Source organism: Lacerta agilis, chromosome 3 (genome assembly GCF_009819535.1).
Source record: "Lacerta agilis isolate rLacAgi1 chromosome 3, rLacAgi1.pri, whole genome shotgun sequence".
Classification (NCBI taxonomy): Eukaryota; Metazoa; Chordata; class Lepidosauria; order Squamata; family Lacertidae; genus Lacerta; species Lacerta agilis.
In genome coordinates, this window is record NC_046314.1 from 43,045,334 (window position 1) to 43,064,926 (window position 19,593).

Consider the following 19,593-nt stretch of genomic DNA (forward strand, 5'->3'; position numbering starts at 1 on the left):
CTTGGGGCCAGTAGTAGTGGGAAAGGTAAGAACAGAGGACCCATTCTTCCATAAAGAACGTTTGCATGAATTCCTCTTTTAAAAAGGGCCTCAAGTAGCAGGTCTGTGGAGGGCATGATGGGAGTTGTAGTCTAAAATGTCTGGAATGAAACAAAAATGGCAAAGGCTGCTCCAGAGTGCTACTGACAGTAGACAATACTGTACTAGATGGATCTGTGCTCTCATATGGCTGCATATCTTAATATGGTGCAGTATCTCATTAACAGCCTTCCACATGTTAACAGTTCTGTAAACACTGCAAGGGCTTAGATAAGGGCAGTGTTTCATTACCAGTACAGTATATTGGGGGGGGGGGGAATCTGAACTATCTGGTGGGATATATTTGAATATTACCAGATATGAGGAGAATAACAAACCTCATAGCCTGAGGAGATATTATTTAGTATTTATTTTATTAATTTGCACTATACCCCAATTAATAATAATACAATTAAAATCACTAAGAAAAAGCAGTTTAAAATAATATTGTTACCTGGGGAGTCATTGCTGGTCTATCAAACAGTGTAGCTTCAAACCCAGAGCCTGGTAAGTGTCTCCTTACTGGAGGGTAGGTCATAGGTTTGACAGCTGAGGGTGGCTGTGAAAGCAGGATGTCTTCGTGATGGGGGACCATTTGGCAGGAGCACAGACAGTCTGCCAGAGGCTGCCTGTGGTATCCTTCAGATGAATGCCATTCTGTGGCACTCACTTGATGCTATGTTTAGAGGCCACCAGAGGCTGATCAGAGCAACATTTACATAAATTGGATTTTACAGCTTCATGACCTTTCAGAAATGTCTCTGTTTTACTCTGCCTGTGTACTTTGCAAATAGACTGGTGAATCGTTCTTTCTCTTCTTCTTTTTACAATTTAACCTCTATTATAAGCAGCCTAGAGAACTTGGGCGACATAGAAGCACAGTTAAGAACTGTCTGTTTAACTTAAGAGTGTCAATGTGGGTTAGTGGGTGGAGATTTGGGGCCAACAGAAGTGGGGATAAGTTAAACAGGAGATGCCCCTTGGATTTTCATATATTGGCAGAGGGAGGCTTTGTATACCTGCAGGGCTGCTCCTGTCACTTGCATTCTAATGTTGCCATATCCAATAGGTAAATAAATAGTGCGCCTTATTTCTTGCAAAAGATTGTTTATGCATATTGCTTGAAACAGTAATTGAAAATGTTTGATGGCTTCTGGAAATGTGATGAAACAGCATTCAGTTAATTCTCTTTGATGTTAATAATCAATTAGAAAATGATGATTATGCAGTATTGAAATACCATAAAAGTAAATTGATATGTCATTAAAATTCACATATACACTAATTGCGTTTAGGTACGTTTTGTCATTTCCTTTAATTTTTTGTGCGCAGGATCTCTTTCTTGCCAGAACCATGCATTTCATCTGCCTCTTCCTCATGTAAGTTACAGCAGAAATAAATAATCCCTAACTTTATTTATGTTCCTAAATTTGTAATTCCATCAAAGAGAGAGAGAGAAGAAACCAGATTGGTCTGGCATGACTTATTTTTGAGAAACCCATACTGGGTCTTAATAATCACAGCATCCTTTTCTTAATGATCACAGACTGACTGTTGAATTATCTGTATCAGTATTCCCTGTTATCAGTGTTCCCTGGTATCAGTGTCAAGTTCACTGGTTGGTATTTACCTGGGTCTTCCTATCCCCCATTTTGAATATGCGGACAACATTTGCCCACCTCCAGTCTGTAGGGACTTTGCTTGTTCTCTAAGTATTCTCAAAGATAATAGACAAAGGCTCACTACCCTAGTTGTGGACAATGTGGTGGTGGTAGTGGCAATGTGGTTCTTGCCTGACCACCCAACTACTGAGTCACTGCTGTATACTGGGGGGGGGGGAGGAGCAAGGTGGCAGGGAGGTGTGTGGTGTAAATGCACCAGCAGGGGCACACCTCTCCCTGTTGGGAGACAGCAGAAACTCAGCTGTCAAGAAGTCAGGTGAGCACTGCTAACCCACCATATCCCATTGCACCATCTACTACTGAATAATCCCTTACAGGATCAGTGCAGGCAGCTGGCACAGGTCAGGCTGCATTTTGCAATCAGTCAGTCTTTTAGCAGATATGCATAGGTAAAGGTAAAGGTAAAGGGACCCAGGGCGGCGCGTCCATTAAGGCAAACTAGGCAATTGCCTAGGGTGCCAAAATGGAGGGGGCACTGGCCAGGCTTGGGCGGGGGGCGGGGCGGGATGGGACGGGCTAGCAGCAGCTTCTCCGCTGTAGCGGATAGGTGCTGCTTGCCCCCTACACTACCCCCGGCTCCCGCTAAAGCAGGCTTTGGCAGGGGGTGGGGGGCGGGACGGGCGAGCAGCAGCTTCTCCGCTACAGCGGAGAAACTGCTGCTTGCCTCTCCACCCCCCCCAACTCCCGCTAAAGCAGGCTTTGGCGGACAGCGGGACAGGCGAGCAGCAGCTTCTCCGCTACAGCGGAGAAACTGCTGCTTGCCTCTCCACCACCCCCCACTTCCCACTAAAGCAGGCTTGGGCGGGGGGCGGGCGGCAGGACGGGCGAGCAGCAGCTTCTCCGTACAGCAGAGAAACTGCTGTTTGCCTCTCCACCACCCCCACCTCCCGCTAAAGCAGGCTTTGGCGGGGGGCGCCAGAAAGTAGTCTCACCTAGGGCGCAAGAAGCCCTAGCACCAGTCCTGAACGGACCCCTGACCATTAGGTCCAGTCGTTTCCGACTCTGGGGTTGCGGCGCTCATCTCACATTACTGGCCGAGGGAGCCGGCATACAGCTTTGTCATGTGGCCAGCATGACAAAGCCGCTTCTGGCGAACCAGAGCAGCGCACAGAAACACCGTTTACCTTCCTGCCGGAGCAGTACCTATTTATCTACTTGCACTTTGATGTGCTTTTAAACTGCTAGGTGGGCAGGACCTGGGACTGAGCAACGGGAGTTCACCCCGTCACAGGGATTCGAACTGCTGACCTTCTGATCAGCAAGCCCTAGGATCTAGTAGCTGAACAGTCACTGTTCTTGATAAGTAAAGGTAAAGGGACCCCTGACCATTAGGTCCAGTTGCGGACGACTCTGGGGTTGCAGCGCTCATCTTGCTTTATTGGCCGAGGGAGCGGGCGTACAGCTTCCGGGTCATGTGGCCAGCATGACTAAGCCGCTTCTGGCGAACCAGAGCTGTGCACAGAAAAGTAAAGGTGATTAATTAGTAATGACTGGTTACTAATGGGCAACCTATCCTTTCTTCCCATCAGAAGCAGCAGGGAACTGGGAGGACCCCCCAAGCTAAGACACACCCATTCTTTCCAGTGTGTCCTTGTAATTCTCCTACAAGCAAGAAAAAGCAGTAGCTTCTCCTCTCTCTTCTCATCTTTCCTGGGAACTACTGAAGAGAGGATTGAGCTCATAGTGCTGCCTAGAGAGAAATAATATCCAGCCCTCTCTGCTTGCTCTATGGGTGGTGCAGTGGAGAGTACTGATCATGGAAGAAGCAGGCGTCTCTCTCATTTCTCATCTATATTTCCCCTTGTGGCAGTGCATTATTACTTATTATTTTATATACTGCTTAACTGGCTTTTCAAGGTGGCTTCTAAGTGGCTTGCAGTATAAAACCAGTTACAAATAGTATAAACACCTATGATTAAAATGCACAATTTCATCAAAACATTAAATCAAACCCCACCAATAAAAATGTACAGTAAAATAAGCCCATTAAAAATCACAATAAAATATTTAAAATCTTAATTTAAACTGTTAAAGCAGGGCACTTTAAGACCATGACTTTCCTCAAAGAATCCTGGGCACTGTAGTTAACCCCTCACAGAGCTAAAATTCCCAGGGCCCATAGCAAACTATAGTTCTCAGAATTCGGGGGGGGGGGCGGGCTTTTTCAGAAATTCAAAGTTAAAATCACAGGTAAAATACCCAGTAAATAGGATATTGCAGGCGAAAAGCTACTGCTGGGGGGGGGACATCCTCAGATACAACCACCCAGCCCACCCCCTTCGTTATGCCCATGGGTACAAGAGATGGAGAGGAAAGGGAGGGGCATGAAGCCACAAACAGCCTTCCATGTGAACAACTCCAAATCCTTACCTAGTTGGGAGTGAGGTATTGCTTATTTTTATTTTGGGACTGCTCTTTTGTGCAACCATGGTAGATCACAAAAGGTGTGTGTGCACATGTAGACAAATACCCATAGATCTCAGCTTTCCTGGCTTGAGGCAGCACACACAAACACAGCTGCTGTTTTTTTGCAAATCTGGTAGATTAAGAAACTTGTATTTTTTTAAAAAAAAATTAAAGGTGTGTGCTTCCTGCAAGGTCTTGCGAGATCTCCACAAAAACTTGCAAGATGTCAAGGAGAGCAAAAGATCTTTTGAGATTTGGGAGATACCTTGCAAGCTCTTTCAGGGACCAATGCCAGCACTGCTTCTCCACTAGGGGCAGAGGTGAGGCAGTTCATGGTACAGCTGCACTGCCACTAGCAGGTGTGGCAGTGGTGATGAGTGTCCCACTGGTGGTGATGGTGTTGTGGTGTGGCAGATCAGGGTGGGACTTCTTGTTTTGCCTCAACTGGCAAAATGGGACGTACAACTTCTGACCTCAGGATACCAAAACGTACAGCTCTCAGTTCTGAGTGAAGGCAGGCAAGGACCCACAGCACAGATGGGGCTCGTTAGCTCAGAAATGAGTTGTGTAATTCCTCAGCTTGAGAAGACTCAGAACAGGTGAGGGTCACATGCCTCACTAACCCCAGAAGCTATAACAGGAAAGTCATCCTGGCCAGGTCTGCATCCTGAAATGAAGCAACAGGCAGCCAGTTCCTTACCTAGTTTGGAGTGAGGCATCACTTATTTTCATTTTGGACTGCTCTTTTGTGCAAGCTTGGTAGATCACAAAAAGTTTATGTGCTTATGTAAACATATACCCATGGATCTCAGTTTTCCTGGCTTGGAGATACACATGGCTCCAGTCTACCCATGAAGTGGTGTGAAGTAGCTGCCTCAGGCAGCAGAAGCCCCCAAGGCAGTACCCTCATGGGTGCCTCCTGCTACGCCCCCACCTCTACCAGATAAGTGGTGTCTGGATAGTGCTGATTTCCTGCTGATTTCCTACTAGACCTTGTGAGATCTCATCAAAGTCTTGCAAGATGGCATGCTGGTCAGGCCAGCTGCTGAAGACATTTATGATAGTTCTCTTTTTACAATTAAAACAGCTTCGTTCGTTCACCTTCAAAAGAGCAGTATTAAAAAAGTACAGGCATGGGTGTAGCCAGGAATTTTCTTTGGGGTGGGGGACAGCCAAAGTGGTTGAGCTTTATTTAGGAAAAAGGAACCTCAGATAATTGAGTACCTTCATAGCTTTTCAATACGACCGGGGGGGGGGGAGCCATGTGCTTTAAATGTATGGTATAGATCAGGGGTCACCAAACTTTTTCAGGACCAGTCCACTGTCCCTCAGACCTTGTGGGGGGCTGGACTATATATTTTTTTGGGGGTGGGGTGGGTGAATGAATTCCTATGCCCCACAAATAACCCAGAGATGCATTTTAAATAAAAGCACACATTCTACTCATGTAAAAACACGCTGATTCCCGGACCATCTGCAGGCCGGATTTAGAAGGCGATTGGGCCGGATCCGGCCCCCCAGCCTTAGTTTGCCTACCCATGCTATAGATGTAACTAATCCTTGCCGCCACACTTCCCAGTGAGATAGTGTGAGGGAGCAGGCAGATGGGGCAGTATTGGGTAGAACTCTTATTTTTCTCTCTAGGTGGTGCGGTAGAGGAGGCTGTCTGTAGAAAGAGCTGCTTGCCAAGCTAAATTCCCATCAAAGTGCCACCCAAATGGAGAGTGCAGTTGAGCCTGGGAGATGTGGTCGCTCTTCCCACTATGCTACAACCAACCTGAAAGACGCAGGGATGGCCTGTAATATTTTGCTGCCTGAGGTGAAGGACAACACGGCAGCCCTCAGGCTCCATTCACAAAAACCAACCAGATAGCAAGTTTATTCTCACTTCCACACTAGCAATGAGGCAGTGCCCACCACAGCGCCCAAGGAAAGCGGGCTAGCTTAGGAGATGCCCTCAAGACTGTCGCCCCCATTTGCCTAATGATAGGACTGGCCCTGGAGTCAGGACAATTGAGCAGCCAAAGGCTTCCCTCATGGCAGTGCCAGGGGCCCAATCCACCCTTTTGCAGTCCCCTGAAAATGAAAGCAAGAAAGGGGAAGTAGGAGCAACCAAAGGCTTCTCTGTGTTGCACAAGTTCCGCTCCCCAGGTAGCCAAGGGCCAGAAGACACGAGGGGGTCATTGGCCTTTCTAGGTGGGGAGGGGGGGGGACTCCTCCACCAGCTCCCATGTAGTCTCCCCTACAGGGCAAAGGGAGAAGTTGCTCTGTACCGTTTAAACTGCTGAATGGATGCCTTTCGCCACTTCAACATAGAAGCGGCAAGTGTTAATAACACTTTGTTTCAACCTGAAGTGACATTGCAATGGGGCAATGAGCAAGAATGACAAGGATCGGCATTCTTGCTCGAAAGGGGAAATGCCAAGGAGCTTAGTAGGACTTTTATTTTATTTTCTTGTGTGGATAGGACTGGGATGTCAAGCTGGAGGTTAAGTCCCACTCTGGGCTCTTTAACTTCTTGCACAGGCGGTAGTAGACCCACAGCAAGCGGGCGCGGAAGGTTCGATAGGGGAGGAAAGCAGATTCCCTGTTAAGCGACAAACGTTCCACCGGAGGTTGAGCGCAGTACGCATGCGCGCCGTGCCGCACAACACCCTTCGAGGGACGGGGCGGGAGTGCGGTGGCATAGTTAGGCTGCGCCGCAGAGAGGAGGCATTTGGTTAAACACAGCAATAGTTACTACTACGTAGCTCTTCCCGCGAGCTTAAGGGCAAGCGGCGGCTTCTCCTTCTGCTACCACGCATGCTCGGCGGAGAGGGCGCGTGAGAGCTCATCAACATCTAGGGGGAGCTAGACCTGAAAAAGAGGCCGGTTAGCCTTTGGCCCCCGCTTTCAATTCTCATTTCAACCTCTTCGCCGCCCCCAGTATCAATGCAGGATCCTTGATCTTCCAGTCCCTGCGGATCCTGGCTCTGAAGTCGCGGTAAGTCAGAGGCGGGGAGAGAGGGAAGGCGGCTGCGGAGGAAGAGGAGGAGGAGGCTGCTTCTTCTTCTTCTTCCACTCTGCCCGCTCTTCTGCGCTGTGGCAACGACAGCGGCGGTGTCGACAAAAATGGGGGAGGGTCCTCTCTGCGGGGGGTGGGGGGGAGGCTGCCCACGCGCCCGAGGCGCCTCACGTGACTCTCCGAGGGGGGCGGGAGTCGAGCAATGGGGGTTCCGAGGCGAGGTGGTCGGCGGAAGGCTCCCCCGCCGAGAGCCGTTTCTGGGCAGGACGGGGCTGCGCAGGTGAAGTAGCGCTCGCGGGGCTTACCTGCCCTCTTGGGTAGGTAAGGCGCCTGGATACGTTCGCGGGCGCTTTGAGGGCGCAGCCGTTGCTGGGGAGGCTCGCGCTCAAATCTCAGCTGTGAAGTGGTAATTAGGCCACCCTCGCAAGGGTGTCGCGAGGACCAAAAATAAAACAAACTTAGGGTCGGAAAGACAGGCATCCTGCCTATGTGTGCACATAAATACACACACATACACGCAATGATTAAATTCATTTCTTCTAGATATTTGGTCTGAGCTTTGAAAGGGGTTATTCCTTGAGAGGATTATTCCTTGAGAGTTTGAGATGGTTGGACAGTGTTCCCGAAGCGAGTAGCATGAGTTCGGCCAAACTGCGGGAGGCAGTGAAAGATAGGCGTGCCTGGCGTGCTCTGGTCCATGGGGTCACGAAGAGTCGGACACGACTGAACAACAACAACAACAACATTCCTTGCCTCTCACCAATTCCCAAGCTGCAGTAAGCACCCAGGCTGACCTGGGAACGTTGAGCTCATTTTGGAGTGGAAGTGGTCAAGGGTTGGCACTTGGTCCAGAAGCAAACCACGGGGTGCATTTCCCCCGTGCAGTGGCTCTGTTTGCATGTCGTTCAGAGAGGTTGATGAAGGGGTTAACGGTTTCTAACAGATGTCATGCCAGCCTGTGACTTTGCCCCCAGTTATCAGAACTTTGAACACTTTGTTAGATTAAATAGATATAAGAAAAGTTGTTATAATAGGGCTTACACTAATGTAACTGGGTGTTACAATGTAATATAACTAATGTCGCAGAAGAGCAGCTAATATACTATACCCTTAACGCCTCTCAGTATACAGTACTGTATTATAAAAAGAGGTTTCAGCTGATAAAGTAGCTGATATTGTGTGGAATGGCTGTCATGGCTATTTACAGTACTTTTAATTTCATAAGATACAGCTCAGCACAAAACTATATATACATTATTTGTTTGCAAAATATTATATGCCCAGATGATAGTGTGTGTTATATATTCAATGATCAAAAAATTTGCCAGTTTTAAAATACAAGTTAAGGCTTTCTCATGTTGATTCAAACTCCACAAACTCAGGATATTTGAAGTTAAGGCTGATGAAACCTTAAGAAATATACCCTGTGATCAGCAAGGAGGTTGTACAATGTCACAGACAGTGCTTACTGGCAACTTTGCCTCCATGCACCTCCACTTTTCCTTGGTCTTTCAATCCCATTGTGCTGGTTCTGTATTACCGTATTATTTAGTTTATGAAAAGAAAATATATTGAAATAATGGATTCTGCTAAATAGAGAAGTAATGGTTTCATAACTGTTAATTGTTGTAGTAGCCCTGTGGTATTTTCAATGTGGGGAATGATTCTGTAAAAGCAAAACACAAACAAGCTAGTAGCTGTGTAGACATAAGCAAATGAATAGGTTTCACCCTCTGTGTTCAGAAAAGTTTGCTTCTGAGTAAGTCTGCACAGGGTGGTAGTATCCTTTTACCATCCTGCCCTCTCTTGCTCAGTTATCTTGCTGCCTGGCAGACTGACTCCCTCAGACCTCAAAAGTTAACTTGCTGTTGCTTCAGTTTTCACTTCGCTCCTGCCTCTCTCCCAGTATGAGAACAACACTAGGTGGTAGGCAGGGGGTAGAGGTGGGTTTAAGTATAGGGCAAGCTGTGCACATGCTTCTGTGTGTTGGGGGTGGAATGTTCAGTCTGGGGTGTGTATCGGGGTTGTGTGTGGATTTCAGTGTCTGTTTCTGTGGTGGTGCTTTAAGTGTGAAGCAAAGGATATGTGGGGGCAGTTTCAGTGTGGGGTGGAGTTTGTAGAAGTGGGTTCACTGTGGGATAGGGCAGGGTGGAATAGGGCAGGCTTATGCATGCTCCACCAATGCATGTGATGACCTGGAACATAAGCCCTGTGCCTGTACTTGTTTACCATGGACTTTAATGAGAGAGGAAATCTTAATAACTTTTGAGTAGCTTTTCAGAACTTCACCAAGCCAGTGGAAATGAGGGCTCCACAAGAAGCTTGAATGAAGTAGATCAGCAAGTTTCACCAAAATTGAAAAGAATCATTATTTATTTAGATTTCTTCAAAATAAAGTATCGGGGCAGATTACAAAAATGTAAAAACTCTGTATTAAAATCAGTTATACAATATGTGGTCTTAATAGCAGAGGGCCACAACTCAGTGCCTTGCATGCAAAAGGCCCCATGTTCAATCCTTGATGGCATCTCCAGTTAGGGCTGAAAGAGACTGAAACACTGGGGAGTCCCTGTCAGTCAGTGCAGACAATAATGAGTTGAATAGACCAGCAGGTTTGGCTCAGTATAAGGCAACTTCCTGTGTTCCTAAAGAGCAGTGGAGGGGTCAAAGTGTAAATTTTCAGCACTTCTCGACTTACTCTGTTATCTGTGGCAAACCTTTTCAGGTCAGTTAGAAATTTGGCACTTTCATAGACCTCTTCAGCCTAGACAACATTAGCCAAGTTATTAGCTCAACAGATGGCATTTTTATAAGCTATAGAATTTTGAGGCTTACAATGAAAGAACCTCCTGTGCTCCTATAATATATGTTAATATACTGTAGAACATTGTCTATTTGATTAATGTTGAGGATAACTCTTCACATTGCATTGATTTTCTTCTAAAACAGTATCTCTTTATGTCTGAACCTTGTCTAGATCAACCCTATTTTCCAATAATGATAACACAACTTAAACTATTGGAAACTGGTACTCAAAGGAGAGAAAAATTGTATTTCTAATGTGAAATTACACTAAGGAGAAAAGGTGTTCTTTTATTTAAGTATCTCATTGTCTAGTAATGGAACTGTGTAGGAGTCCTGTGACCTTCCTGAAAATGGGTGTCGGGGCTAGAGTTTGAACATGAAATGTTTAATTGTGCACTGAACATGCACATCAAGTTTCATTCCTTGCCTCTGTTATGCTTGAAAGCTTGGAATATTTACACAGGTAGAGAACACCCCCCCCCCCCGCTTAACCAGGTTTCTCTTGGGTTTTGGTAGACAATAGGTGGACTTGCCAGTGATAAATTGCTTGTGTCTTGTGCTTCTTTTGTCTTGTGTCTTTGTGACAAGCTATCTCATGTCCTGGATGATAATTGACTATATTTAGAACATTTGTGTTCTAAATATTTAGAACATTTGCCTAACATTTGTGAAGCTTCTTATTCCGCACAGAGAATTTATTGTTCCCTCTCATTCTTATCTCAACACTCCATCCATCAAGTTTCAACCCTACAGTTTTTCTTTTTCTTTCACCTCAGTTTATTTGTTATAGCTTTAGCAAGGGACATATTTTTTTCAAAAATTAAAAGCATAACCATCATAACACAAATACAAAATTAAACGCTGCGCAACACAATAAAAGAACAGTAATGTTAAAAAATTACTGTTAACTCCTGAGTTATTTGTTGCCAAATAGATAAATCCAGTAACAATTGTAGAATGTTTATTATACAGCAAAATTGAATGAAGATTCATTGTTGTATCTACATTTTAAGTGAAAATCAAAATTCTGTACCAAACTGACATAAGGCTATTCTTCCTTATATCAGAATGCCTGATGTCATTGGGTGACTGAAGTAATGCTGTAATCCAGGGATGGGCAAACTTTTTTTCACCCCATGGATTGCATTCACTTCTGAGGAACCCTTTTGAGAGCCACACCTAAGTGGTGGGTGTTTGCAAGAGGCAAACTGTGGGGGGAAATATGTCAACATATTTACAAGCTAGCTTGTGTGCCAAAGGCCTGCCTAAATAAAGCAAAACAAAATAAAATAAAAAATTCCTTCCAGTAGCACCTCAGAGACCAACTAAGTTTGTTCTTGGTATGAGCTTTCATGTGCATGCACACTTGCTTCAGATAAAGAAAGCAAGACAAGGGAGAGGCCAGAGTGGACTCATCCATAGGCCAGAGGAACAGCTATCAGAATGTTGTTTCCTGCCAGAAATGTTACCCTGGCCAAGAGACTAAGAAAGAACATCATGGTAAGGGGGACCCAAATCAGGCCCTTTCAATTGGCCAAGGAAGGAGCAGCTACTCAAGAGTTTGCTTTCTTTTTCTAGTCTTAACCTTTTTTTTATTTCATGTTTTTGTCGCTTGTATGTTGAGTCTGCAGGAATGGACTGCTGTTTAAGGTCCATACAGTGCTTAGAAATTTTTAGGGTGCTTTACAAATGTTAAATAGTTTATAAAAAATTGTTTGCAACATTTTAAACCCTAACATTATGCTTTTTAAATCATTGGCAGCTAGAAGCCGCCTACGTGTGCCTTGAACTACAATGACATCATGGCAAGATTTCGCAGGAGAACGTGCATCATTCTGGTGCTCTTTATTTTATTCATATGCTCCATAATGATGGCCTTGAAAACTTTGAGACCTGAAAGAGCTGGGTTTGGAGATCCATTTGGCCTTGGCCTATTACCAGATTTTCAGCAACGGACAACACATTTAAGAAATAAGTTCAACGTGCAGAGCGGAGCTAAGGAAGAAAGTTTCACACACACAAAAAATGTGCACCCTTTAACAATGAACTTAAAAAAACCCACCGTTTCTGTAAGGAAACTAGAAGAACACCTGCCTTCCCCAAATTACAACTTTCATGTGTTTTACTACAGCTGGTATGGGACACCACAGTTTGATGGAAAATATATTCACTGGAACCACCCATTGTTAACACATTGGGATCCCAAAATTGCAAGTGATTATCCAAAAGGAAGGCACAGTCCTCCGGAGGATATTGGCTCCAGCTTCTATCCTGAACTTGGACCTTACAGCTCCAAAGACCCTTCTGTCATAGAAGAGCACATGAAGCAAATGAGCTCAGCTTCCATTGGTAAATGGTATTTTATTTTTCTGTATGGCATTAAGCTTTTTGAATTCAGAGCTTTGGTGTGATAAGTCACTTTCCCCCTTCTGTGTACTGAAACTGAACTGTGAGAAAGTCTTACGTAATTTTCCCATTATTAGCTGTGTTCTCCATGACGTATGACAATTAGGATGAATCACAAATGTCTTTTCTCAGGGACTGAGTAAAAATATCTTGAAACCAGCAACTTGGAAGGTAACTACACAGACTATCCCCTTCTACTAGACTTGTGGCCTGTTCTGTTTAGCTAAGCTATGGCTTGCTTGTACACCTGTACTGAAATTTACTCACAAATCATGGATTTTGTGAGTTGACAAAGGAGGACCCATAAGCACAGTTTGAAGCTGGCTTTTCAGCTACAGTTTGCACTAACTGGTTTCTTAATGCATCCCAACTTGGGCATCCTGGTTTGTTCAGTCACTCCCTTGGAAGGCCACCTGATTATAGAGGCACAAGGGCAGAGCAGCTGAAAAAATGAAACCACTTCAACCGTGTATTCAGTGGCTAATACTGGTACTTTTGCAGAGCTCAACTTCTGTCCTCTGTCTGCTTGGCAACACCACATCCACTGTCCCCAAACATTTTTAATGATGTTTACTTAAGTCATTAAACACAATTTTTAAGGCTGTTTAACAGATACAGTTGCACTTCCTCTATTCCTGCAAACAGACAATTTTTTTACACTATGCTTTGCCTTGCCTCTCATTCTCAAAACAATTAAACATGACCTATGCATCTCCTCTCCATCAGCATTCCCTTGTTTTCTGTCCTTAGAGACAGATGCAAACAGAGGTGATTGTTGCTTGATTCATACCTTACTGGCCAAGATATGAGTTGGAATTGTATACAGTTGTACCTCCGGTTACGAACTTAATCTGTTCCGGAGGTCCATTTGTAACCCGAAACAGCTTGTAACATGAGGTGCGCTTTTGGTAATGGAGCCTCCCGCTGCCGCCGCGCTGCCAAAGGTCACAACTGGGAGCATCTACTTCCGGGTTAGCGGAGCTCATAACCTGCAGCGTTTGCAAGGGGGACAGTACGTAACACGAGGTTCCACTGTAAAAGGAGCCATATTGTCCCCACAGGCTGTTTTCCTCTCTGTGTTAAGGTTCCATTCCAACCACTACCACCTGGCAGTGTAAGAATTATTTTTTGCCCAAGGTTGATGATGAGAAGCCATTCTTAAAAATCAATCAATCAAACAAACAATAAAGCTAGTAGTGATTTAATTGGTGACTTGGAGATACTGGAAGATAGCTAAAGAAACTCAATTTTAATGGCTTATGTGTTGAAATGTTTGATACTGAAATCTCAAAGTAGTTGTACATGCTTTGTTTGCCAAATTGCTTTTTTAAAAAGACATTCAATACAAATTGGTTAAACATCACCATAGGTAAAATGTGTATTTTGTTCCTTAGGGGTATTGGCCCTTTCTTGGTACCCACCTGGAATGGGTGATGAAAATGGAGAACCTGTTGATGCCCTGGTACCAACAATTTTGGATATTGCACATAAGTACAAATTAAAGGTACAATATTTGAAGTTTTAGACTTGTCAAAGTCATAGATATCATGGACTGATTGTTCTAATGTTAGACTCTCTGCACAGTTGTCCTATCGGAGTTTAAGGATTTGAGTTAATTGCATGTAATTTCATTGCAGCTAAGGTGCTGCTGCCCAAATTCCCTCCCCACCAATGAAGCAATTGGAAATTTGTTGATGGTCTTGACACACCACTTAATGATTTTTTTTTCCCTGAGTGTTATAGCAATTGGAATGTGCTGTGCTGGATGCGGGATGATTTTTAATCGTGTTTTTATTGCTCCTTTTATTTCTTCTATTGTATTATATTACAGTTGGGATATAAGAAGCAAAAGAAGCAATAAAATAAAATGGAAAATAAATATGAATATTTAATATGGACATTCCACAGACCACATAACAAAGCTTGCAGGTCACTAGTGGTTCACAGACCACAACTTGGTAATTCCAAACTAAGGTTTGGTGAAGTGCTACATTGATAGAACTATGAAACAGCCTAGTGTTGTGCATCCAGCAACTTGCTGTGTATACATGTCTACTCTGAAGTGCCACTGAATTAATAGGCTACATTCCATGCACACTAACCTGTGAGTCACTTCCACTGAATACAGTGCACAGATCGCATACAATTGTGCACTGGGTGCTTCTGGAAACACGCATAGAATTGTGCTTTTAGTGCCTGGCAAATGAGGTACAGACATTTTTCTGTATATTTCTTGCTAGGCTTACAATACCACAGAAGTAACTCTTTAGTTGGTACTTCTACCTCAGATGTGGGGAACTTTTAGCCTTCCAGATGTTGCTGAATTACAACCATTGGCCGGGATGATTAGAGTTATTGTTTTTGTTTGTTTGCTTTGTTTGTTACTGTAGTGTGTATTTTTGTGGTTTTTTATTTGTTGATCTTCAGATGAATGGTGGTATAGAAATTTAATAAATAATAGTAACATTTGGAGGGTCAAAGGTTCCCCACACCTGTTAGAAATGCAATTTATATTAATCAGTTACATTTTTGTTGTGGTTGTTGTGTATGAGTATCTTTGAGTTACTTTGCATGCACTTCTATTTGCTTTACATTATTCTGATGAATTATGAATTATAATAGAGTGCTATGTTGCACTAACACTTGGGACATTTTGCTCCTTGTTTAATTTCATAACTCTCCCGGGGTGAATTGCTTGGAGTTTTTATTCTTGCTCGCATTGCCCTTGCTAGGTTTCTGTCTCAATGATGCACTTTAAAGTAAAACAGCATCTGAAACAAATACAGTTCCCAAGGGGTTTGTGCAGGCTGTACATTTTATCTCCTTCATAATCTTGGATAGAAATCTTGACCAAATTCCAATTGCCTATTCTTAATTCATTTGGTTTCCAAATGAATACCACAACCTAGTGATAGGACTGGAAGTTATATTTATCACAGTTTGTCTAAAGTGTCTTTATCACAACTGGTATCTCTGTAAGTGCCAGCTAATTGCATTGTCATGCGTAATTGTGTTATATGTGGTTCAGCTGTTTTGAAGAACTACCTTTGGAGTGGGTGGTAAGATGTACTAAACTGGTGACTTGTGCCATCTTTTGATGGAAACAGCCTTCAATGGTTTCCTGCAGTCTTCTGATCCTCAGGGGGTTCTATACTTGGGAGGAGAAGGCAAGAAAACCTTACAGCTTCTGCTTCTGCAACTGTGGCTCAAACTCAGAATATTTAGGCTCAAAATGGAGATTTCAAGAATAACTTCTGCAAACCTTGGTATTCCCCTAAGCCTGCTGATACCTCCCTTCTGTTCATAGACAGTAATGTTTTGACTGGTGATACACACTCACCTCTGAACTTCATAAATACAAGTATTTGACCTTCACTATGTTGAGATTATTCAGTTACCGGTATTTAAAAACACCTATCTAATATTTCTTCTTCTTTTTTTAAGGTCACTTTCCATATTGAGCCATACAAAGATAGAGACGATCGCAGTATGTACAGCAACATCAAGTATATCATAGACAAGTAAGCACTTCCTCAAGTATTTGAATGTTGATGTTATGACGTAACTCTGTCCATTGTTTTTCATGTGATTTTGTTTCGTTGTGCAGCACACTATCAATTAACATTCTTAATCCACACAAATAGCTTTGCTTCTTGTTCAAATCACCTGAATTTTCTCTGCCTGTTCAAGTCAGAGAGATTTGGTTCAACTGCCAATTTTGTCATCTTTATTGCTGTGTCTTAAAGCTATTTTTCACGCTTTCTGCCTTGCTAGACCTTTAGTTAGCCTTGACTAGCTGAAGTATCATGAAATATGAAATTAGAAGCAGAGCAATAGAATATTTTTTTCTTCATAGTGTGGAAATGACTGATTTAAATAAAATTAATTGTGCATAACTACATTGGCAAGTGTACATCCTTTACTATATTTAATGACAATGATGCAACATTTGAATGGAAATAAATTTGGGGAGAGCGAACAACACTGCTTAACACCCAGTGATGCAAAAATGAAGGCTATTTACTTTATATTGGTTACTTTCTTTCCTTTCTAGATATGGAGCCCATCCAGCCTTTTACAGACATAAAGTCAGCACAGGTAGAACCCTTCCCATGTTTTATGTCTACGATTCTTACATAACAATCCCTGAAATGTGGGCAAATCTGCTTACTGTCTCTGGATCCCAGAGTATACGCAATACACCCTATGATAGCTTATTCATTGCCCTTCTTGTGGAAGAAAAACACAAGCATGAAATCCATAGAAGTGGCTTTGATGGAATTTATACATATTTTGCCACCAACGGCTTCTCCTATGGCTCAAGCCATCATAACTGGCCAAGTTTGAAAGCCTTTTGTGACACGAAGAACTTGATGTTTATTCCAAGTGTGGGCCCAGGCTATATAGACACCAGCATTCGACCATGGAACAGCCACAACACACGGAACCGCGTCAATGGCAAATACTATGAGACTGCGTTCAGCGCTGCGCTTCTGGTACGCCCTGAAATAATCTCTATCACCTCTTTCAATGAATGGCATGAAGGAACTCAGATTGAAAAGGCCATTCCGAAGAGGACTGGAAAGGCAGTTTACCTTGACTATCAGCCGCATAAGCCAAATATTTATTTGGAGCTCACTCGTAAGTGGTCTGAAAAATACAGCAAAGAAAAAGAGCAGTGGCTTACATGAGGTACATTTCCACTTGGCAGTTCCACGATGGGCCCATCGCTGTGTCTTGCTGATAAATCAAGAACGTTTTAATTTGTGAGGATATCGTCAGCACTATTGCTATAGCTTTCCGAAGAGAAAATGTTCACTTTTAGAGTAATGATAACAATGGCAAGCAATATTAGCCCCTCGGGTTCTTATAATATATTGATAGTGCTAAATACTGTCCCTTTTAATGTTCTGTATATTACCAGTACACTGTCTAGAATATTTGATTTATAACTCTAGTAGAATGATACAGAGCTTATTCCAGCTTAAACAGTTGCTTAGGGTACCCAGCTGGACTTCTGAGTTTTCCCCTTTCCTGAAGAATTCCCTCAAAGTGAGAAAACCCCAGAAACAACTTCCAGTGCAAGCTGAAGAGGTGTGCAAAAACAAAACAACTCCTAGCACTCGCGTGGGAACCACTGTGGTGCACTTAAATGTGCTCCTTAGGTCAGGCCCTTTAAAGAACCATGAAACCTTTTACAACACAGTTTCTTAAATATTAATTTGTATATGGGACGTGAAGCATCTTTTCCAGTGGGAAAGTAGAGAACTTGCAAAGGAACCTTGCAGAACAAGAATCACTTTTTAAAAAATGCATTGGAGCTGCAGAAGAACATTGCCTGATTTTCCTATGCTACTCCCATTCATTGCAATGCAAACCACAGGAATTGGTGGTAGGTGCCCGTGATGTATATTATATATTTTGTAGAAAAATAAACATGTTCTCCTTATTTTTTTGCACTTATTTTGGTAGAAATAATGAGTGAACTAAAATTATTGTGATAATCATATAATTAGGAATTGTTTCAGTTAGGTTTTTTAAAGGCACATTTACTTATTTTGTTTGCCATTTCCACGTGAGCAGAGCACTCAGTTTGCTTTGCTTTAGATCCTAGATACAGGAATCATTTTCCAAGAAGAAAAAATGTTTTTGAGTGCTTAGAATGTTTAGCAGGATTTAACTTTTTAGAGTACAGACTCAGAAAACAATAATTCAGAATAGTATAAATTGTTGGTTGCGAGCATTTGTAGCTGCTTTAAAAATGTCATTTTAAAAGAATTGTATTTTCCCCAGTGTGGTGTTAATATCTATCCCATGTGAAATTGGAGACACCCAGCTTTGGATAGCAAAGACTATGTTCTTCCAAACACACTGCCAGCTGCAGTCTGGGGTGAGCGGACTATAACACGAGAGCACCTGTGCTTTGAATCATTTCTCACTAATGGGCTACTGGATGTTGTGATTTTCAGTGAGTGCCTTATTATCTCCAAATTGAAAGTGCCTCTCTAATGTGCTCCCTAGACACTTATCCAAAGCTAATATAGCAAACACACAAGCTGGATTCATTGTCTTATTTTATGAGTTTGGTTCTGCAGGTTTGTTTGTTTTTTTTAACTATATTATGCTGCAGGTGAAGGATTTGCCCTTCCCTTTTTTGCCCAGGGATGGGCCAGCCCACCCCTATGGTGTTATTGGAAATTGAGCTTAACAAACCAAATTATTTTCTGCTTTTAATTTGTTTTTATTCTGAACCAAATTCTGAGCCCAGCTTGCAGCTACTTCTTCCAGTAACATCACCAGGCGTGTGACAAAGCGCAAGCAATTTCCTCCACAAGCCCCTGTAGCTTGGTCCACTATGTAATTTGGCGGTTGCAACATAGGAAGGCTTCCTGTATGCTTTCCTTCTTTCCTAGCATCTTGCTAAGAAATGTAATTATTTCAAGAAGCCCAAGCCCTTTGAACAGACATTGTGTGCCCAGGAAACATCCTACAGTTTCAGTAGGAGAAGCCTACTGAAGGCCTCTGTATCATTGTTGTTGCTGTAGCTGCCAGGCCAAGTAAGTGGGAAGGAAGGAGAAGCTGCAAAACAATTTGTAGAGGTGTAATCCAAACCAGTTCTGCAAGGCCCATCCCTTTTTAAACTACTGATAAATAGTTTTTGGAGTTCATGCAGATGAGATCCAGATGTTTATTTTTCCCTCCTAAAATACACCCATTGTTAGTCACTTTGCAAATACTGACAATTTCAAGGCTTTTTGATAGATAGATAAACAAACAAACAAACAAATAAAAAAAGCAGATTGAACCAAGGACACCAGCCAAACTGAAATGGATTGTTTATTGCCACTTTTGTGACAATTTGCACAAAATTAAATTTAAAATCTTCTGGTACATGCACTTCTCTGCCTTTCAGGTCATGGTAACTGATTTTTTGGCAGACCTTCACTGCAGGGCCATGAATGGGTATCCATACACTGATGGTATAGCTAGAATGTGAAGATTAATTACTTAAGTTCTGTTCATTCATCCATCTACCCAGTTTATAAGAGTAGCTTATACGATGGGAAATACTGTGAGCTGCACTTTATCCATCCCAAATAGGCTGTAGTTTAGAGCTAAGGCACACACATCCACTTTGGTGCATTGTGCTTCCCATATGTCAATATTAACTTTTAAAATTTGTTGTGAAACTCAGTGTTCATCAGTGAAAGA

At 43.0% G+C, this 19,593-nt stretch overlaps 1 protein-coding gene across 2 annotated transcripts; it reads left to right on the forward strand.

Moving 5' to 3' along the window:
- The first annotated feature begins 6,977 nt into the window (after positions 1-6,977).
- On the forward strand, positions 6,978-17,378 carry MANEA (mannosidase endo-alpha). Of its 2 annotated transcripts, none has more exons than XM_033143449.1 (5): positions 6,978-7,149; positions 11,738-12,324; positions 13,776-13,885; positions 15,826-15,902; positions 16,436-17,378. In XM_033143449.1, the coding sequence occupies exons 2-5, from the start codon at positions 11,778-11,780 to the stop codon at positions 17,070-17,072; spliced, it is 1,371 nt and encodes a 456-aa protein (XP_032999340.1). In that variant the 5' UTR covers positions 6,978-7,149; positions 11,738-11,777; the 3' UTR covers positions 17,073-17,378. The 2 variants fall into 2 exon arrangements, with proteins under 2 accessions (XP_032999340.1, XP_032999341.1); XM_033143450.1 differs by having other exon boundaries at positions 11,742-12,324.
- Positions 17,379-19,593: the final 2,215 nt, after the last annotated feature.